The 16,752-nt window shown below is 49.6% G+C and overlaps 1 protein-coding gene across 7 annotated transcripts in view; it reads right to left on the bottom strand.

The window, feature by feature from the left end:
- The window catches only part of BAG6 (BAG cochaperone 6), a 1,121,496-nt gene that overhangs the window by 918,396 nt on the left and 186,348 nt on the right, over positions 1-16,752 (bottom strand). For 4 of the 7 annotated variants that reach the window (XM_069635087.1, XM_069635085.1, XM_069635088.1 and 1 more), the window contains one exon: positions 14,826-14,900. In XM_069635087.1, coding sequence (XP_069491188.1) covers positions 14,826-14,900 — 75 coding nt within the window. The remainder of the gene's footprint in view (positions 1-14,825; positions 14,901-16,752) is intronic. The other 3 variants (XM_069635090.1, XM_069635089.1, XM_069635091.1) reach the window with 3 other exon arrangements.

The raw sequence follows: 16,752 nt of genomic DNA, 5'->3' as shown, positions 1-16,752 counted from the left end.
AGCCATATCAGGCTCAACAGGGTCAATATTTACATCCGACCTCTCCTCCTCCTCATAGATGTCATCCAGAGGGAGGTAAAAGTCCTGTCTCGCGGCAGCCGAGGGTCTGGAGTCCTTACAGATTTGGAAGTAGCCTTCCTTGGAGGATCCACCACACCAGGGACCTCCGACGGCAAATCCTGGCCAAAAGGCCCCAAAGGCAGAGGGCACTGATGGTTTTGGCGTCAAGAGCGCCGAATGCTTTCGGCGTTGACAACGGTGCAGAGGGCTGGTACGAAGGTAAAGCTTTGATGTCCGTATCTGACGGACAAAGCACTGGAGTAGGCGCTGAGCCCTTAGCAGGTCTCTGCGGTCTTGCTGGTGACTAGCCTGAAGGCGCACGAGCCACGGATAGAGACCGTTCCTTGCCAGCTTCATCAGAAGGCACAGACGGCACTGTGCCCTGCGATTGGAACATCGCCAACATCTGCTCCCTGAAGGCAGCCCATTCCTCCGGAGTCGAGGACCTTGTTGGACAAGCCACTTTCCTCACAGCTCCATCCTCTGAGGATGAACGGGGAAGGTGACCGGTAACGTCGCTTCTGAGAATGCAGAGAGGAAGAATGGCAGGAACCACTATGGGACCGAGACTCCCCCCGGGGCTCCTTCCGACCGGAGAGTCGCCCCTCGAATAGTCAGTGGCCATCCCCTTGGACTTAGATTTATGGGACTTGCTGGGTTTAGAACCCCTACCTGAAGCTTTCCCTTATGGTCCCGCAAGGCCTTAGCAGTCAGCGACTGGCATTTGGAACAGTTTGTGTCGTGACTCTCACTCAAGCACCACAAACAAACGCGATGCGGGTCGGTAATCGACATCTTAGACTTGCAGTCCCGCCAAGTCTTGAAACCAGAGCGCGGAGTCTGAGGGGGTCAAAATAAATATTCACAAGGAATACACAAGGTGCGCCGAGTCTCCGAAGTAAACACATTTGTGGAAAAAATGGAACTGAGGTGCCGTGCGTCCTATTTATAACATCCAGTAACATCCAGTGAAGGTCAGCCTCCATGGAAGCCTTCGAGAAACATTGACTCGACCCCATCGACTCAGGACGCCCTCTGCGGATTTTTTTTCCGAAGTACACAGCTGTGGACATTACATGTCAAAGATGTGGAATACGTTGGAGGACACAATCCATTCGAAAACGTGGATCCTTCTAGATGCAGCTGCGCCGCCAGGCACTTGGTGAAAACCCTTGACGCAGACTTCAATCCGAAGGGAAGGGCCTTGAACTGGTAAGGTTGCCCTTGAACCACGAAGCGCAGGAACCTGCGGTGGCCCTTGTGTATGGGGGTGCGGGGGGGGATGTAAAAATAAGCATCTTCCAAATCCAGCAACTATAGAAAATCCCCCTCTTCCAGCTGTCCTAGCATGTGCTGAAGAGTCATCATCCGAAACATTTGAGACCATGTACATGTTTAGAGGGCAGTGGTCTAGGATGGGCCTGCACCCACCGGTCTTCTTGATGAGGAACGAGACTACACCGGAGCTTCTTTGGGACAAGCTCCATCGCACCCTTTGTTAGCATGGCCAGCACCTCCAGCAGAAGCTGAGTGACGTGGTTTTCCTGCCTGGCCACTGGTGGGATATGGGGACACTTCCGTTGCAACTTTAGAGTGTCCGTAGGCAAGAGCATCCAGCACCCAACAGTCAGTGGAGATGTTCTTCCACACGCTGATGAAGTTAACCGGCCTCCCACCAGGGTGCACGGCTGGGGGCCCGACACAGCGGCTGGTTCAACCCTGCTTTGCCGAAGCGCCATCTTGGGGGCCTAGGCGACGATGGCATACTCCAGATTTGGCGCAGCCCCTGTGGGTCTCCGGGGCAGATGAACGGGACGGTTGAGGTAGGACAAAGCACCCACACCGAAGAAGAACCTTGGGATTTTCCACCAGGAGTACGACAGGACAGCCGTCGTTGAAGCCGTCCGTTTGCCTTGATGGCCTGAAGAGACTCATCCACAGTCTTCCCGAACAAATTGTCCCTGTCGTAGGGCATGTCCAACACCTTCGACTGAATATCTAGGTGAAAGTGCATGGCTCTCAGCCATCCCCGCCGACAAAGGCAAATGCTGTTGCACATTTGGCAGAATTCTGTGTTGGCGATGTCCGTGGCCGCTGTAATGGCATGGTCCGATGCCACATCGCCTTACTGCAGGATCTCCAATGCTTCCGCTATTGTGATCGGGAAGAATGTCCAGGAGGGGAGCGATCTTGAACCAAAGCTCCCGGTCGTAATGCGCCAAAATAGCAAGGGCGTTGGCGGCCTTGATGTAGTTGCTGCCGATGTGGAAACTCTTAGCCCCATGGCATCCAACTTCTTCCCCTTACTGTCGGGGAGTTAGGGGGGGGGGCGCATCTAAGAGGAGGAGCCCGAAGATTTCTTATCAGCTGCCGCCGAGACCAGAGTCTGGTGACGGTAGGGACCGCAAGTTTCTCTGCCATGTCCACGTGGTGTAGGCCTTGAAGAAGCTTCTGGAATCCTCCAAGAAGAAACTATGAAATTCGCCCTGAAGCGGCGCTGAAAAATCCGAAAATGCGGTACCCGTTAGTCAGAAGTTTTATCAATGGAGCTTGAGGCGCGACAGACAGATAAAATAGAGTAAAACTTAGAAAAAGCGCAAAATGCAGTAAAAGCTCGAGGGCTATAGCACGAGGACTCCCAACACTTGAACGTGCAGTAAAAATCTGAAGATGGCTGCCAGAGGAGGGGCTTAGGAAGAGGGCTGTCATTGGCTGGGGCAGTATAACCTAGAGACTAGAGATTGGTTGTTAGGAGAAAGACATTTCAGAAGTGAAACTGAAGAACAAGTTACTTTCTTACCTGGTAACGTTCATTCGATGGGATGTTCTGACGACGTATTCCATATCTATGATAGGTAATCACCACAGCCGTGCTGCTTCGGAAAATTTTCAGCATCAATGACGTCTATACACTGTCCGAGGGCCTCCATCACGCCGACGTCAGCAGATGTTATAAGTAGGACGCACGACGCCCGTAGCCTCAGTTGTAGTTTTTTCCTAGAATGTGTGGCATCAATCTTTTGCCAGTATGACCACAGAAAGCCTTGTGGAAACGCAAGCTGCAATCGCATAACAAATTCTGTAGCGGGGCAGGCTGGGGGGTACGATATGGAATACGTCGGAACATCCCATCGAAAGAACAAGTAACTTGTTCTTCGAGGGGATTGGTTCCTCCGACGTATTCCACATCTATGACAGACTCCCAAAGCAGTACCAACGTTTGGCGGAGGGAAAAGAATCTAGAATGGCCAATTAAATTGCAGAATAAAGGACCGCCTTGCCAAAGGCCAGATCCTGCCCATGGATAGAATCTAGGGAGTAGTGTCTTACAAAAGTATGGACCGAAGCCCATGTGGCTGCTTCACAAATGTTACGAATGGGAAAACCCCTCTGCAGAGCAGTAGAGGCAGCCACACCCCTAGCAGAATGGGCCCGTAAGCCTACCGGAGGATCCTTACCCGCCAAGCAGTAAGGTTCAGAAATTGCCAAGATAATCCATCTAGATAAAGTCTGCTTAGTAACATCTTGTCCCAAACGCCTTCCAGCGTATCTTATAAAGAGCTGATCGTCCACTCTTACCCGGGACATGCGTGAAATGTAGAAACTTAAAGCTCTCCTAGGATCCAACCTATGGCGCCTCTCCTCTTCCTTACCAGGATGCAGAGGAGGATAGAATGCCGGAAGAATGACCTTCTGGCCTAAATGAAATTCCGACATCTTTCGGAAGAAAGGAAGGACAACCCCGTCCTCCTGAAACACTGGACGGGTGGCTTAACGGAAAGTGCCTGCAACTCACTCACTCTGCGAGCGGAAGTAACCGCAACTAAAAATACAGTTTTAAGGGTTAACAGTCTCAAAGGACAAGAATGTAAAGGCTCAAATGGAGCACCCATTAGGAAATTTAGAACCAGGTTCAAATCCCAACCGGGCACCTGGAAAAGTGACGGTGAAAACACATTAGTGAGCTCTTTCAGAAACTGAGAAATTAAAAGGAATCTTAAAATAATAACACTCCTCAGACGAGCACTTCAAGATGGACAGTGCCGCCAGGTAACCTTTAATGGTACCCACTTGCAGGCCCTTGTGGGCTAAGGAAAGCAAAAAAAGACAACCACAGGAATGTCACATGAAACAGGATCCACATTCTGAACCCTGCACCAGTTGCAGAACTTTCTCCAACAGCAACAGTACAGGGACTTTGTCGCAGGCCGTCTGGCCAAAAGCAACACCCCCATCAAGTCTTCAGGAAGGTCCCAATCCTTATACCTCAACCTTTCAGAAGCCAAGCGTGACGGTTGAGGGATCTGACCTCTGGATGGAGAACCTGAACCCCCCTCCCGTGAGAGCGGATCGTCTCGGTAGGGAAGACGGCGTGAAGGGCAGATGGCCAAGTCGCGAAGATCCGGGTACCACGTTCTCCGGGCCCATGCCGGAGCAATGAGGATCATCCGTGAACGAACCTCCTTAACCTCTGCAGCTCTTGCGGAATGACGGGGACTGGAGGAAACGCATACAGAAGTGGGAAGGACCACTCCACCACGAAGGCGTCCCCCAAGTCTTCTCTTGGAGGAAATTCCCACGAGCAGACCCTTTCACACTTCTGGTTGACACTGGTGGTGAAGAGATCCACTTGTGGGGCTCCCGAAAGGGTGAAGATCTCCAGAGAATCTCCTGAGCCAGCTCCCACTCGTGAGATCATGCTCTGCCTGCTCAGTGCATCTGCCATCTCGTTTTCGTATCTGGCCAGATGAACTGCCGAGAATGAAATTTCCTGTTGGATGGCCCAGAACCAGAGCTGCATCACCTCTGCACAGAGCGAAGTGACCCCGCCCCCGCCCTTTTCATTGAGGTAGCGCATGGCCACAGTGTTGTCCGGCAGAATCTGGACATTCTTCTCTCTCAGTCAGCAGAAAAGCCTTCAGGGCAAGCCTGACGGCCCTCAGCTCCAACAGATTGATATTGAGTCTGGACTCCGGAGACCAACCACCGCTGACTCAACTCGTTGGCATGAGCTCCCCATCCCGTGAGGGATGCATCCGTCACAATCGTCCCCTCCAGCCAGGGTACCCAAAACAGAGCCCCCTTCATCAGATTGCCTTTGACAGCCCACCACAGAAGATCCTGGGCGACCGAGGCCAGCACCTGAACGGGATCCGACATCCTGCCGGAGGACTGACCACTGCATCTTGAGAGCCCACTGCAGAGATCTCATCCGCAGCCGTGCCTCTGGTACCAGAAGAATGCAGGATGCCATGAGGCCAAGCAACCTCAAGAACGCGAACGCCGGGAGACTCTGGGCCTGATGAAATTTGTGCACCATCTGCAGAATGTGATGAGCCCTCACATGGGGAGGCAAAAACAGCCCCAGCCTAAGAGATGTGTCGAGCAATGCTCCGATGTACTGGAGCCACTGTGTTGGCGTCAAGTGGGACTTCAAGTTGAGGGAGAAGCCCAGCTTGTGAAGGGAGGGGCAGGTGACTGACAGATAATTCAGAACTTGCTCGGGAGAGCGCGCCCTGATCAATCGTCGAGGTAGGGGTAGACACAAATCCCCCTTTCCTGAGATATGCTGCCCCCACCACCATGAGCTTGGTGAAGACCCTCGGGGCAGAGGTCAATCCGAACAGCAGGACCTGAAACTGAAAGTGCGAGTTGCCAACCGCGAACCGCAGGTATTCTTGTGCTTTGGATGGATTGGCACATGAAAATAAGCGTCCTTGAGGTCGAGAGACACCAACCAGTCCTGAAGTTGAAGGGCCTGGAGGACTTGAGAGTAATCATCTTTAACTTGTCCTTCCGGAGGAGCTTGTTCAAACCGCCCAAGTCCATGATGGGTCTCAATCCCCCAGCCTTTCTTCGGGATCAAAAAGATAAGGGGAATACCATCCCTTGTTCCTCTCCGCTAGAGGCACCAGTTCTATGGTGCCTTTCTCCCAAGGAGCAGATCTGGACTCTGCTAAGAGACATTCCCTGGTGGATTGTCGTGAGGCCTCTGCCGGAAAGGAAGACAGTAGCCGTGGGCTATGATCTCCAGAACCCACACATCTGAAGTAATGGCATGCCATTCTACAAGATGCTGCGCCAGCCTTCCCCCAACCAGCGAACCATGGCCTCATGACTGAGCTGAAGTGGCTGCAGCATTGCCTGAGGGCAAAGAGGCAACTGCCCGGGCAGCCTTGGCACCTCGAGTACCTTGTTTTCCACCTCTGGCACTCCTACGGTGGCCCGTTTGACTTGCAGCCCCTCTCGATCTACCAAAGGAAGAGTAGTATCGAAAGGAACCTCCCCTCCATTGCTGTCCCCTAGGACGAAAAGGCGGAGGTTGGCGAACTGCAGCGCTCAACAACTTCGCTGCAGCATTGGAGGTCTGCAAACGCTCAGCCTTGCTGCCAAAAAGATGTTCACCATCAAAAGGCATGTTGAGAAGCCGGGCTTGCACATCAGGAGCAAACCCAGACTTCCGCAACCCCGCAAATCTGTGCATTATGGTGCTTGCCGCCGTGGATCAGCTGACACAATCTGCCATGTCCAGACCCAACTGAACGGCCTCACACATGGCATCCTTGCCATCCTGAACAAAAGCAAGACAGCCATCCCGTTCCTCCGTTTCGGGAATATGTTCAGCCGCCAAAGAAACAATTCCACAGAGTATGAGTGAAACAGGTTAAGGCACACACGGAGTTGGCTGCCTGTAAAGCCATAGCCCCTGAAGAAGACACTTTCTTCGCCCAGCCATCAAAACGCTTGTTGTCCATATCAGGAGGGACGGTAGGGTAGGACACCCGTTTTGCTGGGGCCATAGCCGCCTGCACCACCAAACTCTCCGGAGAGGGATGCAGAGTCAAGTAGCTGGGGTCGCTACTGGCTGGACGGTATTTTTTTGGCAAAGACTTGCCCACTGCCGGGAGACTCTCCAGAGCAGTCCAAGCCGCTGCCACCCTTCTTTGCAAGGCCATATGGAATGACAGTACCGGGTCAGTTGGTGGACCGTGGTCCAAGATATCTGACAGGTCATCCTGCAGAAAATCCCCTGGTTGCGCAGACCACCCAAAGTGCTCCGTCACCCTCGACATGAGGTGCCAGTACGAGGATTCAGCATGCATACCCGGCTCAGGCCTGCCAAACTCAACCTCCGGGGAGGTGTCCAGACCACTGGCCTCATGCAAAGACTGACGCAGGTCTTCCAACTGGCTATGACCAGATAATAGGTCATCAGGAACCTCCTCAGGAACCAGACCTTCATCAGACCCTTCATCCACCTCAGAAATACAATCAAGAGGCTGGAATAAATCCCTGGATGAGGGAACAGAAAAAGGCAAGTGTTTGGACTTGGCCAAAGCCTTCCTCGAAGATTCCACCGGTCTACTTGACACCTCCGATAAAGTCTCTTTGAAAGGCATTGACGGAATCTGCCTCGAGTGTGGCGACGATGGCTTCGACACAGGGCTCGCGGGCGGTGCCCCGAGCGTGTCCTTCGACAGTCTCTATGGCGTCAAGGACCGGGACCTAGAGACAGCATGGCTAGAGCGATCCACCTTGTCCGATCGGGACCTCGAAGGTCCCCGGTGATCGCGCCGACCGCTCGAGCCTAATGGCGTGCGAACGGTGGCTCTAGCACATTCCCTGTCGGCGTCTTTAGACGGCGCGGATGGAATGAGCCCTGCGACTGAAAAATCGTCAACATCTCCTTACGAAATTAGTCCCATTTCGCAGGAGAGGAATGCTTGTTGGGACAAGCAACATGCCGACGGGCAGAGTCCTCCGACGAGGAAGGCGACCAGTGACAGCGCTTCCGGCAGTGCCTCGAAGAAGCAGAGGAATGGAGGGACCCACTCCGGGGCCGAGATCCCCTGGACTTATGCCGATGATGCGGAGAGTCGCCACTCGAATCGTCGGTCGAAAGCCCAGTGGATTTAGACTTCCGGGGCTTGGACACCTTACCGACAAAGCATCTTAAGCTCCCGCAAGGACTTCGATGCTAACGACTGGCAATTGTCACAATAGTCTGTGGCGTGGTCCTCACTGAGGCACCAGAGGCAGGTGTTGTGCGGGTCGTCAGCGACATCTTGTAACCGCAGTCCTGACACTTCTTGAAACCCGGCCGTGGGGTAGAAGACGAAGACATCAGGAAATCTTCACAAACGGATTTGAGGAACTGACAGATTAACTCAGAAGAACCGAGGAGCGCCAAGATCTCTGAAGCCAACACGTTCGTGGAAAAAACGGAACTGAGGCTACAGGTGTCGTGCGTCCTACTTATAACATCCAGTGACATCGGCGCGACGGAGGCCCTCGAGGACAGCGCATCGACGTCTTCGATGCAGGCACCAAAAACTTTCCAAAGCAGCAGAGCTGTGGTGATTACCTGTCGAATATGGAATACGTCGGAGGAACCAATCCCCTCGGAACGGATTTTTAATTTACCAAGGATTCCCAGCCCGACGACGGGGACTATTCATGAGCATGTGAATCCATGCCAGACCCCATGCAGGAGAAAAGGGTAACAGAAAGGTTACATGAGAAGCTAGACACTATTGTAGGATAGTGTGTGCTGGGTCTAGAAATTTACAATGGTAAGTAAAGTCGATTTCACTTTACTGCTCTTGGAAACAGTAGTTATCCAAGAGAAAGGTATTTAAACATTTGGGGAAATCTGAGACTTCCCTGAGCTGCTGCACTGAAGGTGCTGTGTGACAAAGTAAAAAGATGCTTATGGAGTTTGTCAGACTCCAAAAAGAAACGGTAAAAAAAATATCACATTAAAATACATGCGTCGGAAAAACGGTCTCTCACTCTCCAGGTAAAATTGAAAAGGTCCTATTAGAGTCCAGCAAAAGAGCTGGGGGTCTCTAAGGTAGAGAGGAATTAGCACATTTCTGATAATTCTCCTCAACAGTCACTGTGTTGTCCGTCATTATCAGGACATTCATTCCCCGTACAGAGGGCAGAATGGCCTTCAGCACTAGTCTGATTGCCTTCCGCTCCAAAAGATGTATATGTAATTTGGACTCCGATAGAGACCAATGACTGCTGACTTTTAGATCGTTGACATGGGAGCCCCACCTCATGAGTGAGGCGGCTGTCACTACTGTAATCAACTGCCATGGTTGCCAAAAGGCTCTCCCTTCAGAATATTTTCCTCGCAGGCCCACCACAGAAGATCCTGTGAGACCCTGGTTGGAATCTGAAGTCGGTCCAACATCTTTCCTGAGAACTGGGATCATTGCCTTCTTGGAGCCCATTCTCAGGCAAGCCTCTGGCACGAGAAAAATGCAGAATGCCATGAGGCCCAGAAAGTCTAAGGCTGGTAGATTCTGGGCACATTGAAAATTGGTAACCATCTGAACAATGTCTTGAACCCTAACCTCAGGTGCCGAGCTCTTTCCCAAGGATGCATCTAGCACAGCTCCAATGTACTGGAGCTTTTGGGAAGGTGTCATATGGGACTTCTTGTAATTGAGGGAGAAGTCCAATATGTGAAGAGAGTTGCAGGTGACAGATGATCCAGGGTTTGCACGGGAGACTGTGTCCTGATCAGCCAATCGTCCAGGTAGAGGTAGGTGTGAATCCGCCCCTCTCCTGAAACTCTCTGCCACCATAGCCATTGGTTTGGTGAAAACCAACGGGCGAAAGTGAGCCCGAATGGCAGAACTCGAAATTGATAATGAGAACTGCCAAAAGCGAACCTCATTTTCTGTGCTCGAGATGGATCGGCACATGAAAATAAGCCTCCTGAAGATCCAATGACGCCAGCCAATCCTGGATTCGGAGGCCCTGCAGAATCTGAGAAAGTGTGACCATCTGGAACTTGTCATTCCTGAGGAACTTGTTCAAGTATCTCAAGACCAAGATGGGTCTCAGTCCTCCAACCTTTTTGGGAATAAAAAAATATGGGGAATACCATCCCTTGTTCCTCTGCACTACAGGTACTGGTTCTATAGCATCTTTCTCTAGCAGGGTTAAAATTTACTGCACAAGAAGCAGGTCCGGTATCCTCAAATAGTGGTTCCCCGGTGGATTGTTCCAAGGTCTTCTAAAAGTAAGGCAATAACCGTGGGGTACGGTGTCCAAAGCCCAAGCATCCAAAGTAATGTCTCGCCATTCTTGCAGATGCTGAGACAGTCGGCCCTCACTGGTGAACTGTGGCTCAAGATCTCAGAGTGGTTTTATGGCAGCTGCTGGAGAGGCAGATGGTAATGAGGCGTTGCGTGAGCTGGCTTTTGCACCTCTACCTCGTCCACCACGATGAAATCTTCTCTGGCCTCTTTGACTGGCCATTCATCTGGCCCTTCCGACTGAGTAGGAGCGAAAAGATCTACCCCTCAAAGATTGCCCAATAGGACAAAAAGGCGGACGTTGCCCAATAGTCACGCCTAAAGATTTGGCCGCTGCCTTTGAGGTCTGCAACTTCTCAAGGCTCTCGTCAGCCTTGTTGCCAAAAAGACGAGACCCGTCAAAAGGCATGTTGAGAAGCCTAGATTGCACATATGGTGCAAATACAGACTTCCTCAACCATGCAAACCTGCGCATAACGGTGCCAGTAAACATGGATCTGCTGATGCTATCTGCAGAATCCAATCCAGACTAAAAGGACTCACATGGCCTCTTTGCCGTTCTTAATAGCTAAGAAGCTGTCCCATTCATCCCCTTCGATAATGTGCTATGCCACCATGGAGATACAGTCCCGTAGAGTATACGAAAACTTTGCAAGGGCACACACATACCTTCCTCGCACATCCATCTATGCGCTTTTCATCCCCATCAGGAGGGATGGTAGGGTACACTGCCTGTTTAGAAGTAGCCATTGCTGCCTGCATCACCAGACTTTCTGGAGTGGGGTGTTTCAACAGGTGGTCGGTGGGGTCGGGGTCACTACTGGAGGGGCAGTATTTTTTTTGTCAAGTTCTTGTCGACGGCCGGATTAGACTCCGAATCTCCCAGTTCCTAGCTACTCTTTCTTTGTAGTGCCACATGAAAGGGCTATTAGGGAGAATTCTAATAAATGTGCCAATACCCTTCACCTTAGACACGCCCACTACTTTGCTTGATTTCGAAGACTTGATTTTTTTTACCCGGAGAGAGACCTTTTTTCCTCCACTCATGTATTTTGATGTATGTTATACTCTTGTGTTCTTTGATTGTGGAGTTTTAGACAACTCCATAGGAATAATCTTTTCATATGTGTCACACAGCACCCTCAGTGCAGTGACATAGGGAAGCCTTTCAGGCTGTCCCAAGGTTTAAATACCTTCTCTGGGATAAACTACTGTTTCCCAGAGAAAGTAAAGTGAAATTGACTTAACTAGTCTTTTCAAATTCCTAGACCCAGCACACACTATCTTACAATAGAGTGCTAGAGGGGTTACTTGGTATGCCCCAGGTCTATAAACTCATGTAGCAGTCAAATTCTACCCTTTCCTCTCAAAATGGCTGGTGGCAGTGGTTTTACAACAAACATGATTTTTCCCGACCGCGAACACCTGTAGCATTAAATTGCAGGAGACATGTTTTTCAACACGCCGTCTGAGCCGCCTTTGTTTAAACTGGTCCCGGTCTTTTTTCACCATTTCTTTTTGCAAAGGTCCTTTTAGAGTTTGTCTCTGCACGCCAAACCAGGGTTGGTCCCTTTTTTCCTATGCCTTTAGCAGGCTTCAGGACTGAAGACCGCCTCTAGTGCCAGTGTCTGGGGGGGCAGCAGTAAGGGAGGTGCCCGAAACTCCCTATGCTTAGTCTCCTAGGAGACTAAAACGCACTCTGGCGTGATTGGCTGGCTGACTGGCAAGGACAGCCACCCTGCTGGGAGAGTGGCAGCTAGGCTGGAATGAAAGGGAGAAAACTAAAAGGCAAGTCTCTTGGCTTGGAAGGCAGAGTCTACCACTGGAACGAAAGAACCAAAGACGAGCTGGAAGGATGGCTGCTGCAACTCCTGGACCGTTGGCTTGCCCAGTTCAGCCCTGCTGCAGGTCCGAAATCGCCAAGTTCATCTCAGCAGATAAGCCCTTCAGGGACGACTACTCCTTTGAGTTGGGGGGGACCAATCAACTCATAAGCCACCTAGATATCATTCTCTGAGCTGGTTGTATTTTCCTCAGAGTGCTGCAGGAAACCGAATAGCCAGTGAGTAGGACATTGGTTTGTGTGCTTGACTACAGCTACCGGAATCGAAGATTTGCTTTTGCCAGCTTTTTGACCAGCCCCTGTGCAGTGCAGGAATATCCCCCCCCCGACCCCCCAGGGCTTCCCTCTTGTCCTCACGACTGAGGCTCAGGAACAGCGAGATCTGCAGGAACTGCCAGGAACAGAAGCCTTCAGCTGCATCTTTCTTCAACATAAGGTACTGTGCAAACCCGACCGAGAGAACTTACCTCTCACTGCAAAAGTGAGTGAAATTTTGGCAAATTGCAGGCCTAGTCAGCTTGTGACCCAACATGAATCTTTCTTCTATGAACTACTTCTGAGAACCGTGGCAAAGATTTTTCCATTTCACTACCAGAACCGTTTTCACCTATACAAGACTCTAGCCCATTGACTTTGGCCTACCTATTGCATTGAATCAACTCCTCTGTGAACTCAAACTATTTGCACTGTTTAAGAGTAACTAATATTAGTTTTATTAACTTATGCCTTTAGCTCCTACTTCAAATGATCTGAATGCCATTTTGCTGCTCCTTTAAAGTAGTTTAAATGTCACGGAACCAGAAAGTGTGAAGTACTGAAGTATATTTTTGTGCAATATGGATTGCCTCCTTTTAGTGAATGTTTTCTAACTGACTGTAATAAATGATTAAGGGTTTTACCAAGAAATCTTGTGTATAAGTGTCGATCTTGCACAAGTGTACTTGTGATTGTAGACCTCTGTGTAACACCCTTACAGCTCACATTCCCTCTTGGGATAAGCCTGGCTGCTCAGCTCGCTACCAAAAACTGTGGCACAGACTTCTACCAAAGGTTGGTTTTGCTTACACCTGTAATCACACTTGTGTGTAGGGTCCCAGAGAGTACCGCAAACTTTGCCTACCAAGGGATGAGGACCGTTTGTCCAGAATGTCTCCAAGGTCGTCTTGGTCATAGATTAAAGTAGGCCTACTCCAACCCAAATACTCAACCATCTTTGACATAAGACATCTATAGGAAGAGTCAGCATATTCCCCTGGTTCAGTTCTGGAGAGGTATCCACCCCACTTGCTGTTTTTAAGTTCCATTAAAAATCCTGCATTCTGCTTTCCTTAGAGATAAAGCTCTCTGGTACATTGGGTGTAAAAGAAATATGAGTTAAGGGAATTGAAGCAGTCTTTCTTTGGAAGAGGAGCATACATTGTATCTGGTTTTGTAACCACAGGCTTCAACGAAGTTGTCGACATTTTCTTTGTCGACACTGATTTTGGAGGGGCGCTAACTGCCGATTGCATAGCTGGCAAATGTGGCGCAGCTGGCGTCAAAGACCTTGGCGCCAATGTAGACATCGAGGGCCTGGCGGGCAAAGACACCGCCAGCGAAGGGGTCAACGACCTTGACTTTGCCCCATGTCTCTTGTGAGACATTGATTTTTCAGATCGGGGCCTGGAGGGCTTCCGATGCGGATCGGGTCTTTTACCCGGGCTCAAGGGCAGGCAGGTTTTTGACCGAGACCTCCCCTTTCCGGGTTCATCCAAAGGCTCAGTCAGAGCATGGTTTTATCAAATATTTTCAACATTTGTACGCTGAAGGCTTCCCATTCAGCCGGTGTTGATTTTTTTGAAGGGCATGCAACCCTTTCAGGGGTATCGTCAGATGAAGCTGATTAAGGCGACCTCTGGTGCCTCCTTTTCGATTTTTGAAGACGAAGAATTGTGGTGGGAACCACTCCTCGACCTCGTACGCTTGGCCTTCTCCCTCCAAGGACAGTCATCTCTCAATTTATCAGTCGAAGGTGACTTTTTGGGCATTTTTCCTACCTTAAGTTTCCCCTTCGGTTCCCTCAAGGCTTTTCCCGTCATGGATTGGCACTTGGAACACTGAATGGTATTGTGGCCCTCCACAAGGCACCACAACGGCATATGCCATGTGGGTCGTTTAGTGACATTTTCGACTCACAATTTCTGCATTTATTAAAACTGGACTACGGTGTCGAAGAATACATGTTTGATGATTTTGTAACGTATGTCACAAGATGAGGTGCGCCGAATTTCACTCGAAGCAAACGCTAATGCAGAAAAACAGAAAGGAGGCCAACGGGCGATGCGTGTGCTATATATGCCTTCGAAGACATCACCCTCGATGGAGGCCTTCGAGGGACATCGATTCCCGCCATCAACGCACAGCGCACTCGGCCGAAAAAAAAAAATCTGAAGCAGCTGGACAAGTGTCAAAGATGAGGAATATATGGGAGGACACAATCCATTCGAAATGGGAGATGCAGTTGGGGACTGCTAATCTTTTGATGGCATGCCCCTCTCTAAACGCTAAGACAAATTAGGTAAGCAGGCCTGGATGGGAACATCTTGGTTGAAGAGTTTGGACAAACTATGAATGGGTGTCACGAAGCCTGTATTGTATACCTCTCCCCCCTCTGGAAAAAGATGGCAAATATTCTGGGCATTCTGGTATACTGAACTGGTGTTCGTGTCCAAATTAAACGGTATAGGTGGAATGAAGCCAACATTTTCTTTAATGTAATATTTATTGGCATGTGTTCTGGAATGCTATAGTGTTAAAAGTTGACTTAACCATGTAATACTGTAAACAAAACAATTAAAAATGTAAAAAAAAACAAGCAGCAGACTTACACTACTCACCCCGGTCGTCACTCGGGGGTTTCTCCCAGCCTCGCCCAGCCCAGACATCACCTGCTGGACAGACTGCTAAAAAAAAAAAGAAAAAAAAAAAAAAAACAGGAATGTCAAGTCCACTTCAAAACATCGATATAAGCACAGCAAATTCGATCCATCATCAGTAAGATAAGTGCATGTGAGGGAAGTTTTCATAAAGTCTACCAGAGGTGAGACTTTATAAAACTGTCCCTTTGTATACAGGCCCTAACTCTTAGTACAAGTCCGTACTACCCAAAGGATCGTTAGACTGGCACAGCAGCCAGGCTTATCTTATGTGTGTGAGCTGCAAGTACAATGAACTCAGCAAATACATAGGCACAAAGAAAGTCTCACACCAATAGTACAGTAAAATATATTATTTTGTATACATATGGCAGTTATATTCAGGTATGTAAATACAATCTAAATACTATTAACACTAACCAACACAGAACATTACTGCAATACTTTTTCAGGTGAGTAAACCAATAGTGAACACAGTTCAATGATAAATCAATTCACTTCTTAAAGGAATAGTGCACTCAAACATGGTATTGTCCAGAGAGTTCGGGCATGTGATTTTAAGCAAACTGATCAATCGTAAAAACATTTCCTATGCACCTTACCGTAGTTTTCTTCACTTTTACACATGCAAAATGAAGCAGCAGGTTGCAGCCATCTTGTACTAATCCTATCTGCTGTCTCATCTCCCCAAGTTGAACTGCCGTGGCAGCACTAAATCATATCCCCTGCCCCTGAAACTGACATCACTGGACACTTCTGGCCCATTTCACAATGCGAATGCAAGTCTTGTGTCAATGTTCTCTGTGCGCCAGCTAATAACGTGTTGCCATGGAAATGGCAGAACGCCTCTTTTCTCAATAAGTATAAACAGACAGCTTCTCAGACACAGTTGGTTTTTCAATCGTTACACTGTCTTTGTATAGCCTGTGACTCGTTTCTGCTCTGTTCAGCTATCTTCGTTGCTCGTAGCCCTTGCCAACAGATACTAGTACTAGCATTACTATAGATTTCAATTGTGTGGTATAATGGCAATAATGCATCCCTACCAGTACAAGCCAGAGTATTCCGAGGAGGAATTAGTTGTAAGAGAAAGATGCGAAAACGATGGGGCATTGGACGACAGTTGAGAGGACGGATCAAGAGCCTGAGCCTAGTCACATGGAAGACATTTCCCACCTGGTGTACTTGCAATCAGTGCAATGTCATGCCAAGAGAGGAGAACTGCTGCAGAGAAAACTCTGTATGCTCAGCCTACATATATCGGAAGACACCACCGCTATGCGTTAGAGCTGCAGGACTTCAGGGCAGCCTGCCTCACAAGGTCTGTATTGAGGATTATGATAGTGCTTATGCACAAACTTCGCGCAACAGTTCGCCCTCACAATCCAAGTAACAGGTAAGAGTACTCTAGATGTGATGTCACTTTGACCACTGAGGCCACTAACAGTTCATGTTTGGCTGATATGGAACAAGTTACTTACCTGTAACTCTTCTCCAGCATGGGTCTGGCATGGATTCACATGCTCATGAATACAAGAATACATAGAAGTACACACGGGCACAACCACGGGAGGTGACAAGGCTCAACATTAAGCATTTCAACAACTCAAAATTAAGCATCTCTTATCTCCTCACTAAGCTTGCCTTCAAGTGAACTGGTTGCACAGCACTGCCTGGCCGACTCTGGACTCCTCCCTGGAATCCCGGTCGAAGCAGTAGAATCTCGTGAAGGTGTGGGTTGACCTCCACGTAGCAGCCCTGCAGATGTCCAGCAGGGGCACACCAGACAAGAACACTGGTAGCAGCGATCGCTCTAGTTGAATGGGCTCTCGGACGGCCGGGCAATGGTCAGTTTGCCAACCGGTGACAGTGCATGATG

Source organism: Ambystoma mexicanum, chromosome 13 (genome assembly GCF_040938575.1).
Source record: "Ambystoma mexicanum isolate Mex_15411 chromosome 13, UKY_AmexF1_1, whole genome shotgun sequence".
NCBI lineage: Eukaryota > Metazoa > Chordata > Amphibia > Caudata > Ambystomatidae > Ambystoma > Ambystoma mexicanum.
The sequence above is the reverse complement of the archived record's forward strand: the minus strand, read 5'-3'. Positions and strand labels throughout refer to the sequence as shown.